The 20,849-nt window shown below is 38.5% G+C and overlaps 1 protein-coding gene across 6 annotated transcripts in view; it reads left to right on the top strand.

The window, feature by feature from the left end:
* The window catches only part of RORA (RAR related orphan receptor A), a 377,529-nt gene that overhangs the window by 344,835 nt on the left and 11,845 nt on the right, over nt 1–20,849 (top strand). For 4 of the 6 annotated variants that reach the window (XM_035554008.2, XM_035554010.2, XM_050712976.1 and 1 more), the window contains 3 exons: nt 7,055–7,140; nt 15,767–15,908; nt 17,299–17,694. In XM_035554008.2, coding sequence (XP_035409901.1) covers nt 7,055–7,140; nt 15,767–15,908; nt 17,299–17,694 — 624 coding nt within the window. The remainder of the gene's footprint in view (nt 1–7,054; nt 7,141–15,766; nt 15,909–17,298; nt 17,695–20,849) is intronic. The other 2 variants (XM_050712977.1, XM_035554013.2) reach the window with 1 other exon arrangement.

The following is a 20,849-nucleotide window of genomic DNA, read 5'->3' as shown; positions in this document are numbered from 1 at the left end:
AGACAAGACAGTGGAGGGAGATGAGACTGAAGTAAAAAAAGAAAAAAAATGATTTTGTGTTACACACATGACTGAGCAGGAGCAGACATCATCTCTCTGAGTTCCTCTTAAAACCTTTAGTCATTTTTTACGTTGTTTGTGTTCCTAAACCCTTGTAGAAGTCCTATATTTTGTGTTGAGAACTTCATTTTGTTTTATTTTTTCTTTACAGAGGTTAAGTATATTTTGATGTTCTATTAAAGTTTTTTTCAGGAATTTTCCATTTTAATATAAAATTAAAAATACACAGAGACCTTACCACAGCAGCTTCACAGAAATAGTTGTGCCTATTGGAGAATCTAAACTATTTTCCATATATCCTCCTGTCATTATGCATTCAGGTATCTTTGTTGAAGCTAGTGCTTAATGTAATAGCAAGATCAGGTTCTTTAATTTAAAATGTGTAAGTAAAATTTTGAGGTTTAAAGAAGAACATTGAGCATATAATTTAAAATGTGTAAGTAAAATTTCGAGGTTTAAAGAAGAATATTAAGCACAAATGCCAATGATTCTGGCATAAGAGTATGAGTCCTTACTTCACTGTTCCCTTTGACGTGTCTAAATCAGTAACAGAGGCTGAAAGAATTTAGATTTATTCCTAAAATTCATCCTTGCAAGCCCCAAAAGTGCTCGTGTTGTTGTTCTGTACTATTTATCACGCATCTTATTTCATACTCTTTGAAGCCGAATGTTTGTAGCATTATGGAGTGCTGCACACAATCAGTTGACCTAATAAGAGGGATCCAGCTGTGTTTAGGCCCAAAGAGCCAGCCTTGGCATTGCAGCATTTCTGCCTCGTGTGTTTGAGGTGTTGCTCATACTTTACTTTTAATTAATACTTTGGTGGCTATGTTCATTTGTACTCCACCCATCACACCCACGGACTTCAAAGGATTTGTGTCAGCATAACCTCAGTATTTATTTCGTTTTATTATTAGTTTGATTTCCTAAGGAAACAAGGCTTAGAGAGGTTGTTGTGTTTGTCTTGATTTCTGCCCATCCATCCTAGTCTTCTTCATTTCCAAACCCATTTTCAAACTGTTCGTGAGTTTTAGGGAAGCTGGAGAGCATCAGCAGTCCCAAAGAGGTGTTCCTGCACACTTCATGATAACTGAACATGGACAGGTGATACTCCTCCATGAGGGATGCTGCTCAGCTTGAGCTCAGCTATAGATATGACAGCTTGTAAAGGAGAGAAAGACACAATGAACTTCCCACGTGCTGGGAAAGCTGCTGTCATGTCAACTGTAGTAACCCCCCAGAAATCCAACCATAAGACACAAGTCTCTAGCTTGGCAGCTTTCTTGGTTCTTCTCAGGAACTATTTGCTACTAGCTATGCCATTACAATATCCAGCAGGCCTACTCATGGCCAGAATGGTGTTATGGTGGGGATTGCACGTAGAATAAACAGACCTTTCACACAAGGAGTGGGCAGGTAAATGGAGCTTGTCTCCATCAGCTATTGATCCAAGCAGTTACTGTGTGTTCTGAAAATGCCTCAGATGTCTACCAGCCAGATGTCATCTTTAGAAGTACACAGGCTTTAAATATTTTAATATATATGAGTGGACAGATGGTCACTTAGCGTAGCATATTAATGGAACGGGCAGAGCTGTGCTGCCACTGGCTTTTAGTTTAGTGGAATTGCAGTGTTTGTTAGCTGCAGGTGTTCAGAGGCAAGTAATTTGCAGCCAGCTCAAATTACTTAGGGTACATGACAGCAAATTATTTAGGTAATGAAGCTGAAAGTGCAGGAAGATTAGAATATTATATAGTAAAATCATTCCTTGTTAATTCAGTTTGTGATCAGATATTATGTTGCTTTAAATACCACATTACACGCAGTACCCTTGTTTGAGTCAATGAATATGTATGAATATGTCAGTGAATATGTATGCCTCCTAATTTAATCAATATACTTCCAAACAGCACTAGCAACATCGTCTGGCACAAACTGCATCCCTTTAGAAACAAGTTAGCCCAATTTGTATATGTATCGTGCTTCATTCAAAACCCTTCTGAATTAGCTACAAAGTTCTACACGCCCTCTGAGCAGCGGACAGGTAAGCCACGTCCAGGGAAGGGAATTTAAATGTTTCTTGAAGAAAAAGAAGGGATAACTTAAGCAGTACCCTGAGTCTCGGGAGACCCTAGCTCCTGTCCTGACTGTAATATGCACACCACATCTGGCCTTGAAGTCTTCAGTTCAGCTAGCAATTTTGGCTACGGTGCTTTCACTAGAAAGCAAGTGGATCCGAGAAGGATGCTTAGTGCCCATATAGCTTTTAAGAAATAGAGTTCAGTCTGGCACACTAACCAGTACAAGCTTCGGTCCATCTTTACTGAGTAAAAAAAGAGGGTGTACACCTGGAATTTTCATTCAGACACCTTAACAGAGAAGAGAAAACTTAGGTCTTTGGAAAATCTTTTTTTTTTTTCTCTTCTGAAGAATGTTTTCTTCAGGGTGGATTGATAATACACTTTTCTGTGTCGAGGCTCAATGTGTTTCTACTTGGATGTCAGAACTGAGGAGAAAGATGTTCCTTGCTTCCATGGCTGTACGGAGCCTTGTCCTGATGGGAGTCTGCCCAAGGAGTTAGAAAGGAAGAAACTAACTATTATGATGAGCTTGTAGAGAGCACTTCCTTACCAATGCAGAATTAATTAGTTTTCTTTCCTCTGTTGCTCAAACCAGACAAGGAATAAAGCAGCATTTCATGATGTGGGAATTAATAAAAAGGGAGGGGCTGTCTGGAGGGGTTGGTTTGGGGAGAGACCTAAAAAGGCAGGCAAGTCCAGTGAAACTGGTGCAGATCTGGGGAAAGAAGGGAAGCCTGGAGTAGGAAGAAATAAGGGATATTCTTCTGTTACAGATGCCAACAAAAGATGTTGTTTAGTTGTCTCTGGTTGTCTGGCAGGCATGTTCATTAGGAGTTAGGTGGAGACAGTCATGTAATTTAAGCATACCAGAGCTACTTAAAAATATTGCCAAGTAAAGACACACTGGATGGAGGAAGAAGAATGGTTCAGGGGACAAAATACTTTTTTTTTCTCTTGTAGTGCTAGGGCTCAAGTTACTGTTCTGTCTGATTTCAAGCAAAGCAGAGTCTGCACTCAATTTTACTGCTATAAAATAAACCATCATACAGCATTACAGCAGAAAGAAGATACATTTCTTGGAAACTGCCTGACATTCCAGTGATAGGAATAGCCGCGTTTTAAGAGATCTTCAATATACACGTATATAGAAGTGGGTGTCAGATGCCCTTCAGTTTTACATTAGAGCGCCCTGTGTTTGACATCATGTCATAACTGCTACCTGTGGCCCTTAATGGCCACGTCTTTCTCTCAGGAGCTGTTTCTCTAGCAGTTTGTTCAATGCTTGAGGTGGGTCTTCGTGCTTGAGTTCGTATCTGTTGCTCCTGGTGGTTTGTTTGGGCTTCACTTCCTATTCATCACTGCCTTTGGCAGAGGACATCATTAGTAGTATTCTGGAGCACTGTTATTTCAGGGTGTGAAAGATTCTCAGGCCTTTAATCTGGGAATACAGACGGCATCTGTCACCTGGGTATCCGTAGCGGTTTCTAAGCAACCACGAGAGTTTATTTTTTTTCTGCAGTTCATATTTAAGAAATAATTTGCTTGTGCATGAACCAGAATCAGCCTGAGCACCACCTCAGGAGACAGAAATTGTAAACTGTAATTTAGGCTAATTCTAGTCTAAAATATGAATTACAGCATTTTATACAATCTTGGAAAATACACTATATAAATATATGTAAGCACAGCACAGGTACAATTAATGAGAACACGGCAGGAAGCTCTAAGTAACTCTGGGAATGTGAGAAACCAAGTTGGAACATATTCTTGACATGTAAAAATATTTCCCACCTGCCTTGTTTGCATAAGAACAAGGTTTTAGCAAGTACATATTTGCATGTCAAAGTTATAAGTGGGGAAAATATTTTCACCCTCCTAAGAAAAATGCATAATCTTGGCACAGGCAATTTGCATTTAGTAAGTTTAAAGTATCCAAGTCCTTTCATGCTATATGGAAAGTGTATGAACTTGCGACAGGGATTCCATTTCAATGAGCTGATTTGCAGAGGCAACCACGTAGAGCAGTAATTGATCTGATGTCTTTCCAGGCATTAATTTGTAATACAATTGGTTGTGGCAGTCCCAAGTAATTTATGTTTCTGAGTTTCATCCCACTGTACTGTATCTCAAAGTGAAATGTTAAGTTGAAATTGTAAATGCTATGTGCTCTTGAAAGTAAGTACCTTGAAGGTGTAGTAAATTCTAGGGAATCGGGAGTTCTGAAATGATTCCGGATTTGGTGCTGCTGTTTGTATGCACACTGGTCAGCACATACTGGCAGAGCTGGAGCCTGTGAACCTCTGTAGATTCTCTTCTAACAGTAAAGGACCCTGGCAAATGCATTTGGGACCAATTATTGCACCTTTTCGGCTATTAGTAAGCTAGCTTCAGGCCATCACTTTGAAGGCATGTTACATTCCTTCAGAAACACTCTGCAAATGTCCTGTTGCTTAAGAAACAGAGATTGCATAGACAGGCTTCATGGGTGATTTAACTAATATGCTGGAGATTGTAGATAAACAAGATCCAATTATATCATACCTCTTCGTAATAAGGCAGTAATTATGCATATAAAAGTGAAATGTGAAAAATATATTACCATGTAGCTGTTCAGATGAGCTTTATTGCTGTTCTGCCAAAGGAGTTGGAGAAGGCTAGTGACTCCTTGTAGCAGAGTAGAAAAATAATCGTATGTTGAAAAGTTACAAATGGGAATCAATAGATCTATTCCAGAATCTGCCAATAGGATTTCTCTCTGAAATTGAACTTTTGATGTTGTACGAGTGTTGAACTTGTGTGAATTTCAGTCTGTTCAATTTGGTAATGTAAAGTGTTAACTTCAGGGGAGGTTATGCTACCCTTTCTTTCTGTTCTGAGGCTTTGTAATCATAGGATGCTCTCCTAACAATGCAGAGAACAAATTAATAAAATAACATACGCTGTTTTTTTCTCTTTTATTATTTCACTTCCTGCCTTGTTGTGTTTAATGTGTTAGCTGAGAGCAAAGTGAAATTAAGACACTTTTTTGGACGACTTCAGAGCAGAAGTATTTGTCTCCTTAAGCATCCTAAACAGACCTTTTAATTTCAGCCTATCATTCGTTGCTGCAGGGAAGGTGTGGGATTAAATGTCAAGAACGCAAAGATCCTTATGATGGAAGCAGATGCAAGTGGTGTCCTGCAGTACAAAAATATTTTGAAAGCTGCTGATATGGAAATACCAGGCAAACAACAATGTAGTCCCTTAGCTGCTGGGTACTGCTTCCCTTAGCAGAGTATTTCAGCTACTATTAGGTTCCTGAGAGCAAATGGGTACTATTCAGGTGCTCCGTTCACCGCATTTGATGTTGCGAGGAGAATGTTTTGAAGTAACAGTTTAGCACAGTCAGTGCTGTACTCACAGTCTACCGGTCTTGAGTTTTGGCCTGATCCTGAGCTGTGGCGGTGTGCTGCAATGAAGTGGAGCATACAGTAGCATTCTTGTTATAAAAGATGATTCTATTTAATAATAAGCAGTCAGTTAGGGATTTAATGGCATGTAAAATACGGCATTTGAGAGAGTGGACGGGACTTTTTGAAAGCCTTGTTGAGAGTACAATGGAAGTTAGGCTAATGCAATATCTTAGGTGCGATTTTATGTGTTGTCACAGACTGGATAGCCATGAACTGGATGAAATAAAGGCTCTCTGAAGCTATCAGGCATATCTTGAGAATGGGTTTCAGTTCCTCGCAGGAGATTAACTGCACTTTGGCTGTTTAATAAATCACGGTGAGAGACGCAGCAAGGGTTGTGTTTGTATTCCTGTTCGGGATAATCCAGTTCAGGAAAATCAATGTCGGCCAATCCAACACAACTGCAGGACAGAAGGTGCATTCTTTGGATTTTTCTTGCTATCCAGCTGATAGACGCATTCGGTGTGTTTGTGTGAGCACACACAAGCATATATAAAATGTTGACTGCTGGTCTCTGACATTATAAGCTACTGCCTCGGCCTGGTCCTGTCTGAAGAGACACTTGGCTAGCAAAATAACTGCTGCTGCCTTCTCTGAAAGCAGTTGAAGAAGTATTCCTGAGTAGATGGGGAGTCCCTTATTAAATCCTTGTATTCCATGTATATTCCCATGTCTGGGAAGGAGTTGCCATTTAGAGATGCATGCAGAGAGTTTTGTCACACAGTAAACTGAATTACAAGTATATATATAATTATATATATAATTATATATATATATGTAAGTTTGATATAAAAATGAGGGCTTTTGTATCCTGTATCTCCTATGGCATTTTCCAGACTACATTATCTCCTTTTAGTTTTTGTATGTTGACTAGAACGCTGCTGTGTTTTCCTCCCTCATTCACTCTGTGGAAATTAATACACAAAAATTTACTGATAACTCAATTCAGATATGTGAATTTTGGATTTCTTGTGTAAACTGCAGTCACTATTTACCATGTTGTGTCTTTTATGTGTTGGCCAGTCACATGAGCTGGATGGCATGATCATGACTCCTGTTAAAGATGTTGCATCCATTTTCAGGCAGGGCAAACTTTTAAATTATATTACAGCCTCACAGGAGTGAGACTGGAAGAAACCTTTCCAGTGTCTTCCTAGCTCTTTGGCCAAAACGTGAACTCTCTTACTCTTTTTGGCTTTGAAATGCTGATTCCAGCCTTCTTGTGGGTTCTTAAACACCTTCTCAAATGACCCATTTTAATAACCCAAAAGCTATTATATAACGAGCAGCCATAATTTAGTCCAAAGCTCTAGGGGACCCTCACAGTTCAGCAATGAATAGTTAATGCAGTATAATGTTTAGCAGGTTATTAGTTTTCACTGTACAAATGCTGATCAGGGAATGCTTTTATAAGGTGTTTAAAAGAAAATGTAATTAACTGGTTGCGTGTTTCTGTTGCAGCTCAAATTGAAATTATTCCATGCAAGATCTGTGGAGACAAATCATCAGGAATCCATTATGGTGTCATTACATGTGAAGGCTGCAAGGTAAGGGTCTAAAAAATTAAGTCTTAAAACAGCATTTGGCTTTTGGATAGTGATTCTTTTTCTTCCTCTTTTAAAGAGCAACTATTGTGTGGAAGTTGAATCAATACGTTTCATTTCAAAGAATATGAAATCAATTGGTGAGTCTGAAGTACTGTTTTCATTTGGGTTTTGAAAAAGGCATTTTTGTGACACACCTTTCAGGATAGGCTTCAAAAATCACGCAGTTGTGCTGCATGTGCTCTAAGCTGTTTCTCTCTGAATAAGCAGAAGAGGTTTAAAAAGATGAACCACTTCTAACAAATAGCAAAGAATCTGTTCTGTGGATGCACTTGAGAGGGAGTTTGTGATTTTCTTGAGTCTCCCTCTCCATTTTTTGCTTAATAAATCACTAAGAAGCTGTGCTGAGACAGCTACTGTGAGAGCTCTCTGACTTCTCAGTTTTCTTTTGTAACCTGTTACAGTTACAAATCTCTTCTGGTTTGTATGGAAGGTGCTGTTGCACAAATACTACATGCTACTGTTATTAAACTTATTCAAGTCTTTCTGTGAGCAGTGTGTATTCCTTAGGATCTAGCTCATTGCTGTGTTAAGGTTTAGGCTTTGATTTTTTTTTCTGGATTTGTACCTTTAGGAACTCTAGTGAACAAGGACTCCAGTAGAAGCACTTATGTTTTGTTTAGTTTGTCTCTCACAACCAAGAACTAGACAAGACAATGCTAGCACTAGTTCACGGTGATGCGAAGCTGATCGTTCCTTTTTATCACTAGTGCAGAATTACAGCACTAGCTTGGGAATGACACAGTACACACAGCTGTGCTGTAGCCCATTGCTTTCTTTATGTAAGTATGTGTTGCTGTCCCATGCTGATAGGTTTTTTACTATTAATCTACGCTTTAGTTGTTAAGAAATTACGTTTATGGTAGGTTTTAGGGTGCTCTCCTGACATGCTTGATACTACCTTCCATCATCAAAGAAGCAATGTCCTTGCATTCACAATATAGAGATGTCTTTTGTGTTTTTCCACGGAAGATTTTTGTTTTCTTTCTCACGTTCTCTTGGGTCTCATGCAAGTATTGGTAAGAAGAGAGAAAGAAACCTCAGAATGCTAAAATTATACAGGACTATACCTCACGCCCTTTGGAAGAGCTGTTGCTACAGAAGAATGCAGGAAATGCACTAGGAATGCATTGGTAATAAATAGTAGTTATTTTTTTCATTTTTATGCAGTAGCTGAACAGCACCTATCAAATCTCAGCTTTGAGAAATGGCGGACATTTTCAGTGGCAGTTCTGCTGTGTGACTGTAAGAATATCAAGTTACGTTGACTGTCCAAGACTCTTTAATCTTTACATGGTATGGGACCTGTATACCTGAAAGACTGCCTCAAGGTTCCTGATGAGCATCGTTGTCAAGAGACTGAGGTTAGCATAATGCTAACACTCATCTGTGCAGAAAACAGGGCTTTCACAACATGGCCTGCTGCAGAGCAGGAACAGGCTGCCAAAGGGAAGGAAAGTTGCCAACTGTATCATCTTTGGCTTCATCTTCATGCGTTTCTTTGAATGCAGGCCTTCTCTTAAGCCCTGCATGTGAGAAGAGCCCCCAACAAAAGCAGCAGGATGGCTACATACAGGAGGAAATAACAGCACGCACTATACTCACAGTCACATTAGTTGGTATGTAGCTGCTAAGAGCTTAGCACTGTGGGTTAGAAAGAGAAATTCTATTGGGAACTTTTCCATCAGAGTGACTGTGCTTTCCCAGGAATAAATGCAAACAAAAAGTTTAAAAAATTTAAAAGCTACTAGGAGAAAAATCCATTGTGTACCTCCAACAGCCAGAACAACAGATGCTGGCCTCGTAGTGAGAAATGCATGTGCAGTTCCTTGCATTTTAGAACAAAAGGTTTTCCTTTGAACTCTATATAAACTGATTTCTATGAAAGTGTGCAGTCCTCAGTCTGCCTTTGAGAATGCCACCAGAATGGTCAGCTAGTGGGAAAGGGCAGAAGGGAAGACAAGTAAGCAAGTATACTCGTCATGCTGACGCCTATTTGAACACTGAGGTGGAGCATGCATGAATAAACAAGACAGTGGCTCAAAGATTGAAGTTAGGCATTTTCTCCTTCTGTTGCACTAGCAGAATCAAGTTCTCTAACTATACAATTTCAGGCTGTATTTTAAAGCAAATATCAACCTAGTTATTTCTCTCTAGGAGGCAAAGAACTCTGAAGTTAGCTGTTCTTTAATGCCAGAGCATCAGAGGGGTGACCTGCAAGTAGTGAAAGATAAGGGAGTTCTAGTGGGGACAAGTCACAGGAAGAGTCTAAATGATAATGGCTGTACAGCATTTAAAATACACTACTGTAGCAGATGGGTTTTGTTTGTGCTAAGCTCTTCCACAGTAATGTCAACAAAGTCTCACCCAACAGAAATATTTTGGCTGGTGAAAAAGTTGGCGTAACTTGGCTTCTCCCAAATGAGCCAGGTGTGTATTGGTCTGGGTTTGTTCTTTTTTTGTTGGTGGTGGTGGTGTTTTTTTCCCTGAAGTGTATTTCCCAGCTTTTCTGTGGCTCTGATCTCTGCAGGTTTGAGCATGTTTACATTGCTCTTCATGTTATGTTAAACCTTCTTTCATAAAAACTACTTTGCTATGAAGGCCTAGTTCCCAGCCCTACACTGACTCATGGAGTCAATGTCCTACATGAACGTAGTCCCAGAGAAGTCAGTGAGGTTCTCCACAGAAGAACCCGTTCATGGGCTTCAGATTGCAGGATCAGGGCCTTAGTCATCGTAAATGAACAGAGGTGCTGCTGCCTTCTCAAGCCAGGCCTGTCAAGAATGATCGATCTACTGCAGCAACAGCAGCAGGGTAGGATGCTTTTGGCTCCCTTACTGTTTTTCACTCCACTTTGGTGTGAACTTCAATGTTACTTAATAGTAATGTTAACATAAATGGTACTGTTTAAATATTAATAACCACTAGAAATATGATTTATTTAAAATCTAACATGAAGCTTCAGTTGCCAAGACCTACTTCGTAAGCTAAATCTGTACCACGTGTGAAATCACAGAAAAGCCCTGGTCAAATTGATTTTTGCTGATACTATTTGCCCTGCTAGTTTTGTAGCCCTTCCGTTTCGTATACCTGAAAGTTTTCTGACCAGTTTTTCTTGCTTTATTGCATTTGACATATGAGAATTGAAGACTTTAAATTAAGTCAATTAGTGTTTCTTGAGAAGTTTTCGTTTCCTACCTTGCTTTGGGGTTACTGGCTGCTTTTATCATATCACTGACTACTCCCAACCCGTGAACCTATTTAACTGAATTTGAATTCACATTAAAAATATATATATATGAAAAATAACACCCCCTCCACTTCTTCCCCCCCAATGATAAAATGAAGTTTGTAGCCAAGCTCTGTTTTATACTTGGTCTCAGAGGGCTCCTGTGGCTTAGTATAAATCACTTAAATTTTAAGAGACTTCTCTCTCTTACCATCATTGATACATACAATGGGGGGTGATGGAGGGGGGAGAGAAAATGAGTCATTTAAGACTTCTGCTCAGAAGCATAGTTGAAGAGTGCCATGAACACTGTAGCATGACTCAAATAAAAGTTTATTCTTGAGTTTAAGATCAGAAATGCTAGTACTGTACTGGCACTATTGAAAAATCTAGTATATGAATGGAGCACTCGTTCAGCTGTTAGTTGTGGGAACCCATTAAAAACCTTTTCCTCAGTATTAGGAGCCATGGTGAGAAAGGAGACTAGTTTGTACACATGGTTCCATCCAGTTCAGTATTTTCTGCTTCAGGCTGGCCTATTGACCTGTTACCAGATCTTTAAGTACTGGCCTCTGGCCATTTAACCATGCTGAGTCCCTTCCTTTTGCTCCCTTGCCCACTAGGTATGAACAGCAGATATTGTTTGATTTGTTATGAACGACTAGACAGAACTGAAACAGCAGTACAGATTAATAAATACATCCTTCTTTCAAATTAGCTAGACAGATTTTTGTTTTTTAAGAGAGACACCAACACTGTCTTTGGTACTGCAAGAAGAAATTGTTGTCAGGAAACACCTGAACACTTCAAAAGGACATAGCAAAGCATTTAGTTTGAAATGAACTTGGTGTTAATGAACTATATCTCAGAATTTACAGATGCAATTACTTGCTTTCGCTGTCAACAGTGCCAGTTCATGCCCAACTGACCCACAAACATATTAGTATGACTCCTCTTTACTTAAATGCCTGCAGTTGTTCTCATAAGACTGTCTATGCCTGGCACTTCTGCACATTTCTCACATTTTCAAAGGTTTATAGGCCCTGGCTTCTGTCTCCTGTGTCTTTTTAGACCTAAGATGGTTCTGTTCATTGTAAGTACAAGAAATATCCTTGTCTGTTACTTCAGAAAACAATACTTGGTATTGTCATTTCCCATCTTGCATTGCTTTTTTTTTCATATAGACATTGACTTTGTGTACTAGTTGGTTTTTCATTACTCTGCTAAACATGGAGTGTCACATTGGTATTGTAAACACGTACCTCTAATTCATGTTTTTGAGGTTTTTCTTTCATAATGCTTTGCCTAACCAAGTTTAAGCAAAAGATGTAAGAAAGCAATGAGCCATGTTACAAAGAAGGTACATAAGAAGCCTTGTATAACCTGATAAACAAAATATCATTCCTGTATTTACTACATATGTAAAACTGATTTATTTCTCTGTTTTCAGTGGCATTATAACTTTGTTATCAAATACTTTATTAACAGTTTATTTTAAAATTTTGTCATGGTGCTCTTTTCCCTTTATAATTAAAATACATGCACCTTGCCATAAAAGGGTTAAAATCCACTTGTAATGTTCACATTTCTTACATTTGACGGTGTATTTTTTCTGATGCTTCTTATAAGAAAATTTGATATAGTTTGCTTTAGAAAAAATTAAAAGAATCACCCCCCCCAACTAATTGTTAATTGCTCAGAATATTGCAAAACTTAATGATACGTGGCAGTCTTTAAGTATTAGCCATAAATCATGGGATTATGAATAAGTCTTTTTTGTCACGGGCTTGCATACAGTCATTACAAAATGTCTGCCATTAGGATGCAGCAAGGCAGCTGTCAGCTGTTTTCTTGTAATTAAACAGCCAATGAGCAGCTAATTAAGACATATGTGTATACAGAAGTGGAAGTGGGTATGTTAATGAACTGTAGGAATCAATTCATTAAATGAAAATTTGTCAAAAGACCAAACATGAGATCAGCATTTCAGCCTGTGCCGCACTGGAGAGGGAGTCTGTGCGGTGAGATTTGTGACATCAGACAATCAAAATCGGATTTTTCCCATTCGAAGTAGGAAGCTTAGACAGAGATGTCTGTAACATGGAGCCACTGAACAGTGAAGTTGCTGGAACTATTAATAGACTTTGTGAAAACTGCTATTTACATTTCAAAGTTCTTTTTTAACAAGTTGTTATTCAAACTGACTTGCAGATGAAAAGTTCTTGTGCCCTTTTTTCCCAAACTTGATTTTTTGGCAGCGTATGAAAAAACATATATTGTTTTGTATATAAATAGGAGTCTGAAATGCAGAGATGAGGCTATGGCTTGTAATCTGCTCCTCTCTTCTTCTGGCACTGTGTTAATACAGCTTCATAAAAAGGGAGACGGGCAAAGCTCAATGACGCCTCATCAAAATCAGCTGGCTCTTTATTCTGACATCAGAAGGCGGCAGGGCTCTATGCACTCACAGACACTCTGATACCAGAGACCTTGGCTCAGCCCATGCCATCAGTCAGAGTGGTGTAACATGGTGACATTTTTTAGTGCAGGAATAGTTTTGTTTGTTTGATCAAGAGGGGTCCAGTCTGCCTGTGGCCCATTACGCAATCGCGTGAATTTCAAATAATGGTTATGAACATCCATGCAATTAAGGGTATGTGGCCTGGGCTGGTTTGCATAATGATTGAATGTATACACGTGTACCAAACATGCATATACCTTCTCCTTCCTGGTGGAAAAATTATAGCTAGCTCTGTGCCTCTGGCAAAAGAGAGAAAATAGAACAACACAATGTAGTGTCTTTCCTTCTCTTCTTCTCTTAAAAGAAAATGAAAAAAAAAAAGCAAGAAACTGTATTTACCCACAGAAGTCTCCTCTAAATAGGGGCTTCCCCCTATACCTTTAGAGATATGAGATACCAGGGACTGCCAAAAGGTTAGAGAAATCACAGATAAATGACAACAACATACAACATAGAAGAATTTTGCAATTAAAAAACCTTCAGTTTAACTTTGTTAATTCCACCTCAAATCTCACATGTTTCTGAGCTGTAGACAAGTTTAAATTCACTTCTAAAATTTGAGGCAAGGTTTTGTGTTTTTTTTGCTTTAGCTACTGCTGATGTTTTCAACATGCCTACGCAATACTGTATGGTTTGTTTTTAAAAGCACTCTACTACATCTGTGATTTGTAAAGTTCAAGTGCTTGTAAAGGCCCCAGTTTCAGGCAGTTCTGCTTTATTGAAAATATAGCTTCAAGCTGTAACTTAACTGATATATTGTACACTAAAATGTATTGAGCAGCTGTGTCTCTAGGGAAAATCTGGAAGAAGCAAAAAACTCAATATTTTCTCCATTATAATACTAAAAATAATCCTCAGCTTGACACGAATATTCTTAATAGAGAGAAATATGCCTAATTGGCAATACAGATACAGTGCAGGAACCAGCCAGAAGAAAAAGCAGAGATCTTTGAGGGCAGGTTCTTTGTAGATATTGATAAAACTGGTTTACAGGATCTCAATGGTGGCAGAAGATGTAATACAGTTAATATATGAGCATGTCATTCAGTGCAATTGTTGAAGTGTTTAGAGAACTGAATATTCTAAAGGACTGATAATGTAGAGATGCAGAACCTTGATCAGTAAGTCATCACTCACGTTGATACCTAAGCCTGTTTTTCCAGTGAATCGCATTGTCCTTGCATGCGTAGTTGTATTGGAGTGACAGGCTCCAATAAGGGTGCTAACAGAACTGGAAATTAAGCTGTCTACGTATCTGAGACTTTGTTCCTCCAGAGAGATCAGTCATGATGTTGGAATGATATCTAAAAATTTCCTTGGTTTTATTTCACGTTTTTTGTAGGGTGAAATGCATTCAATCAGAGCTCAGTATGTGCTGCAATACTTTCAGCCTCAGTGACAATCACCTCACTATTGATAAATACTAGTAGAAGTTCAATCAGATAAAACAGACCAGAATAAATGGTATGAAAAAATGTATAGGAAAATGGGATTAAAGAAGGCATCTTAAGTTTCCTCTTTTTTTTTTTTTTTTTATTTCATGTTTCCCCAGTAGAGCTTTAATAAAGGAAACATGACTGATGAAAACTAGTACCCTCCTCGGAAGATGGAGCATATGGCTTTATCTCAGCATTTTGTCATTCTTCTGTCTGCAGGAAGTTTGCTAGGAAGTTTCTTACTTGTCATGCGAAAGTCCTTCTTGTTTATTTCACCAAGTGTCTGGACAGAATGTGCATGTGCTGAGGGACTCCAGAATGTGGTCCTTGAATAAATAAAAGATTGGTAAAAGTCCAACTTTAATTAAAGGGTGCCCAGCCTTTCTGAGGAAGTATTTTCTTTGCAGCGGTGTTAATTAATCCATTATGTGGCAACATAAAACTAAAATACTGTACTCACTGATCTCAAATGCCTCTTTAGAATGACTGCATCTTCTCAGAATCCCTGTGAAGTAGGTATTACACACATACCAGCTTACATTTGGGCAGTCTGTGGCAAAAAGATGAAATGAACTTCAAAACAAGCAGCTGGCATAGTGATTACTAACGTGCCATTCTGGTGGAAAGAACTAACTTCTAACTACTGCACAACCTTCCAGAGTTGGCTTTCTTTGGAGGTGAACTTACCCATTGTAGTTGATTCAGAAAAGAGAAAACAAATACATAAAACCTGTTTCAGCTCCCCCCAACCTAAACCGTTCACTGAGTCGAACAAAAACTCATTTGTCAGCATCAAACTAATTTTAAATGTATATACATTAAAATTTTGTTCTCTATAGAGGCAATTGCTCGGTATCATGCTCTGTTTTTAAACATGTACATACATTGTTGAGGCTGAACATCAGAGCCTGCTACTGTCATCTCCAAGAGCAGAACAGGGTATCAGCTATTGAATTAACTAGATGTTGAATCTTTCCTATTTTAATATCCATGCTGACCCAAGAAAGGTAGGAAATGAAGGAAATTTAGGTTTATAATTACCTCATTTGGAAATAATTGGCGTACAGTGTTATTGTACATCACATGGAATGTGTAAAATCAGTGAAAAAACATGCAATTCCTTTACGTGTCATAACACTTTTTTAATAGTTGTTTCCTACAGTTTACTCAGTTTACTGTTTTTTGTTTGTTTCCAGTGGGGGGGGGGGGGGGACGGGGACACAAACAAACAAACACTCTTCCTCTAGTTGACTATAGTGCACCTGAACTTCATTTTCAGTTAGGTATGCTGCCTTTCTGAGTCCTTATTCACTCCATCAGTTAACAGCTTCTTGACTTGTATTACGCAATTCTATTGCAGTTCTATTCTATTTGCAATTCTAGGGCTTTTTCAGAAGGAGTCAGCAAAGCAATGCTACGTACTCCTGTCCTCGTCAGAAGAACTGTTTGATTGACCGAACCAGTAGAAACCGCTGCCAACACTGTAGATTACAGAAATGCCTTGCTGTGGGGATGTCTCGAGATGGTAAGCTCTGCTAATGCACAATTTAATTGCAAAAAGTAAAACAGTATTTAGTATACTGTGTGTTCAACTGAAACAACATAAGGCTTAAAAGTTACTGGATATCAAATTGATAGCTGAGATCGTTGAGTGGTTTTATGTTATACATTTAGATAAATACATATAAATTAGGGCATGTATGAAATTCCTTTTTTTTTTCCTACTTATCTATTGTAGATTCCAGTTAAGGGTTTTGCCTTTGGTCACTTGAAGATGCAGTTTTTAGTCTTAACGTTAATACTACCTCTATGTATTCATTCCAATTTAAGTGACATATTGTTGTTGCAAGTAATGGTCTGCCATACTGATACAGATCAGAACTGTTTTAGAATATATACAGAAGTTAAATGCATGTATAATGAATAGTGGAAAAAAATCAGAGAGAAAATCAGTGTTTCTTCAAACCTGTGTTGTGGTGTTTGTTTTTTTTTTAATGGTATATTTCTGAAGAAAATGTGTTCCAGTGCTGTTACTATTAAGCTCAAAATTACACCTAGTGTAAAACATGCAAATCTACCTCTCAGTAAAATGGAAGCTTACATAACTCTATTAGAACTGAATTTGCAGCTGATATTTGTATACCTCCTCCACAGGTGTAACGAGGCTGCCATCACTTACCCAATTTCAAGATTTAACTCAGTCTTTTCCCCCTGAAATAGTGACAGCAATGTTGCATGTTCTACACACACATGTGCATTACTCTATGTACATCAGGCCTGATTAAGGAGATAGTTTTCAGATTATGTATACTTCTTAAAATAAATTTTCCTTTTTTTTTTTATTGGGCATGAAACTAAAAATCTGAAATGGTTGACCATGTAATGTAATGACTAGTTCATCTAACACATTTGCTTTTCTGTAGAGGCATACAAGGTGGTAGCCATCGTATTAAACTATGAGGCTTTTACAGCTGACACAGGTCCCAGAAATCACATAACATATTCTTAGGAATTATGAATATGTTGCTGGCAGGAATTGGACATTTCATGTCAGACAAGCATAGTACTTTTTAGCTTCTGCTTTTCTAGGTGGAATTTGAATGCTTAAAGGGATATGTGGTCAACTTCAGTAGATATATAAGAAAATATTTTAGGCACAGAAATGGAAAGATAATAAATTAAGCTAAAACAGTAACTTCTAATGGTCAATTTAAGTTGCATGCTAAAACAGCGTTTTAAAGAGTACATGATGCTGTTATATTACTGGTAATTGACAGAAGTGATTCTCAGGTCTGCCCATCTTGCTGATTTAGCTTTTATACTGTCTCCTTCAGTGTAATTTTTAAAGACCCAAGACAAATAAAATGCAGTAGTGGATTTATAGAATTGAAATGTCTTGTGTATCTGTATTTCAGCTGTAAAGTTTGGTCGAATGTCAAAAAAGCAGAGGGACAGCCTGTATGCGGAGGTACAGAAACATCGAATGCAGCAGCAGCAGCGAGATCATCAGCAGCAACCAGGAGAGGCAGAACCACTAACACCAACATACAATATCACCACCAACGGGTTAACAGAGCTACATGATGACCTCAGTAATTACATTGATGGGCATACCCCTGAAGGTAGCAAAGCAGACTCTGCAGTTAGCAGCTTCTACTTAGACATACAACCTTCTCCAGATCAGTCGGGTCTTGATATTAATGGAATCAAACCAGAACCAATATGTGACTACACACCAGCATCGGGCTTCTTCCCTTATTGTTCTTTTACAAATGGGGAGACCTCTCCAACTGTGTCCATGGCAGAATTAGGTAATGAGAGAGAAAAACTTCCATTGTAATTGTCTTAATAGTGTCCTTTGGATTAAAATGACACATTTAGCCAGGTGATAGTGAGAATGCTGTTTCAGGACAGCTGTGAGCATGTACGGGCATTCTTCTGTGAAGCGCACAACACCCTAATCATGGTTGAACACATTACAGAAGTGTTACAGATCAGATCTAGTAATGTTGCTTTTGTTTTCAATTCTTGTAATAGTACCTTCTGAATACTGATGAACAATCTAATTTTTAGTGCTGAGCAACCAGAGTATTTCTTTAATTGAAGATTTATTTTTGAATGTCTTACCTTCCTTTTTCATTAGTTAAATACCATATTTTCTAATGACAAGTCATGATTTTCTAACATGAAAAGTCAGTGGATTTTCTTCCACTGTTTACCTGTATCTGGGAAATACAGAACCAAAACATCAATGTAATCTGAGGGCGGTTCTCTTTTCCAGTGGTTGAAGAGAATCTGGACTCAGATACTTCAGAAAAATTTTCAGTGGAGCATGTTTTGATAATTTCCCTAAGATCCGTATAATGGCCACATTAATTAGGACATTTTACTTGAAACCTTTCACTTGATGATTACAGTAGGGCTGAATTCCACAACTATTACTTATCAACACCAGACTTAAATTAGAGAGCACTGTGTCAAGCGGCCAAAAGTGAACTAGAACAGAACATGAGAGAAGCAGCTTTAAGATTCCTAATTATTCCATTAATAAACAACCTAAAAATTGAAACAATCAGGTATTCCAAAATAACTCTTGCTATTTTTTTTAATTAGAGGCAAGCATGTGATAAAAAATATTCTGCTGGTTTTATTTTCATTTACGTTCTCCAAGTACCTTCAGTTACAGATAAAGTAAAAATGAGAAGAAAAAATAAGATAAAAGGTATTTTACCGGCTTTGTCTCACTCAAATGGTTGTTAAAATTCTCGTGGGAATTAGTAAAAGATCAACATTAAACCTATATTAAAAAGAAAGGGCTTTTCCTCCTTAGGCCAGGTGTTGAGTTTGGAACCCTTTAGTAAAATGAGTTTGTTGTATTGCTTACCTTTATTTACACAGTGCTTGCATTTAAGCCCCATGGAACGTCATTTGGGTGCCCAGCATTGACATTGCCAAACAATGTCTGAAGAATGTTTGTCTTCCAGACTAAGGTTTCAATTTAGGAAGGTGTGGCTGTTCAATGAAAGTATTTAGGTGTGTGCTTAAATATGGTCCAGAACTGAGGCTAAGGTTAGTGAATAATATGGTAAAATTTCACCTTCTGTATTCTGCAAGGGCATATGAATAATGCTGTCAGATGCTGCTAGTGAAAGTAAAAGAGTAAATGTTTTAAGTACACACTTTTAAACAAAAATTCTACTGAAATACATGAAAGCTATGATAACAACAGAAGTATTAACTACCTTATGTTGTAGATTGTTGATTGTTCAGGTAGCACATAAAATCTGATTTTAGGTATTATTTTAAATCAAACTATTAATGCAATAAGTACTAAACAGACTGATCAGTCCAGCAGCTCAATTTGTGAAGATTTGGGATAGGGTGTTATTTAATAAAGCAAATTTCACAGAAGACCTGACACTCGCATCCTTTAGGATGTCATGTAGTTCATGATCACCATGCTCTTTCACTTTCATAGAATCACAGAATGGTTTGGATCGGAAGGGACCTTAAAGACCACCTAGTTCCAACCCCCTGCCATGGGCAGGGACACTTCCCACCAAACCAGGTCGCCCAAAGCCCCATCCAACCTGGCTTTGGGCACTTCCAGGGATGGGGCATCCAGAGCTTCCATGGGTAGCCTGTTCCAGAGTCTCACCACCCTCAGAGTAAAGAATTTCTTCCAAATATCTAATTTACATCTACTCTTAGTTTAAAATCATTACCACTTGTCCTGTCAGTGTACATCCTGGCAAAGAGACTTGCCCCATCTTTCTTGTAGGCTCACTTTAACTACTGGAAGGACATACTGAGGTCTCCCCAGAATTTTCTGTTCTCCAGGTTGAACATCCCCAATTCTCTGTCTTCATAGGAGAGGTGCTCCAGCCCTTTGAGCATCTTCTTGGCTCTCCTCTGGACCTGCTCCAAGAGATCCATGTCTTTCCTGGGCTGGGGGCCCTGGAGCTGAACTCAGTACTGCAGGTGGGGTCTCACACAAGAGCAGAGTAGAGGGGGGAGAATCACCTTCCTCAACTGGCTGGTCACGTCACACTTCTTTTGATGTGGCCCAGGGTACGGTTGGCTTTCTGGGCTGCAAGCACACATTGCCAACTCATGTTGTATTTATTTCATCTACCAGTACCCATGAGTCCTTCTCTGCAGAGCTGTTCTCAATCCACTCATCACCCCGTCTGTACTCATGTTTGGGATTGCCCTGACCCAGGTGCAGCGCCTTGCACTTGGCACTTTAAGCCTTCCCTGTCAGCAATGGCCTAACTTGAAAAAGCACTGACTGCAGAACTGTGAGACAAGTCACTAGGCCTCTACTTGTTATGTGCTAAAACATGTGTAAAGAGCCAAGGTAGAAAAGAGAAAGATTTTTAAGTCTGAATAGTACTTCACAGTATAATTCTTAGCCCAGGTTTCAAAGCTGACTTTATCTTAATAAAAGCAGGAAGGCCACTTACTGAATTTGCAGTAGTTTGAATGCTCCCTGGTTTCACTGAGTTTTGCCTTTATTTTTCAAGCTTTTTGATCTTGCAGGCTTTCTTTGGCACCCACTGCTGTGTAAGAAAGAAGTTTGTCCCAAATACAATTTTCTTTATTTAAAAATAAATTCAAGTTCACCTAAACATCTTACAAACTAGTGAAAGGACTATACTTTGTGTTCCTGCATTCAAATGTCAGAACTGCATTGTGAGAGAGTGTGTGATGTGTGTGTGCGTGTACAGAGTGCCCTCTAATGGATGCGCTGGGCCAGGTATGTTAAGATCCAGAATTCTGCTTTGTTTACTGTGAGTCTGTTAGCAGTTTGCATTAATTTATTTTTATGAAGAAAAATCCAAGGAGATCTGAAATTAAAGCGTACTAATAGCTAACCTTTCCCCACCTCCTACTTGCAAATGGAATATGTTAGTTTCCTCGTGTCTGAAGGTATAGCTTTGCATTTTTAATGTGTATAACTTTT

This window comes from Cygnus atratus, chromosome 11, assembly GCF_013377495.2.
Source record: "Cygnus atratus isolate AKBS03 ecotype Queensland, Australia chromosome 11, CAtr_DNAZoo_HiC_assembly, whole genome shotgun sequence".
NCBI lineage: Eukaryota > Metazoa > Chordata > Aves > Anseriformes > Anatidae > Cygnus > Cygnus atratus.
This window is presented reverse-complemented; position numbering and strand designations above follow the sequence as displayed.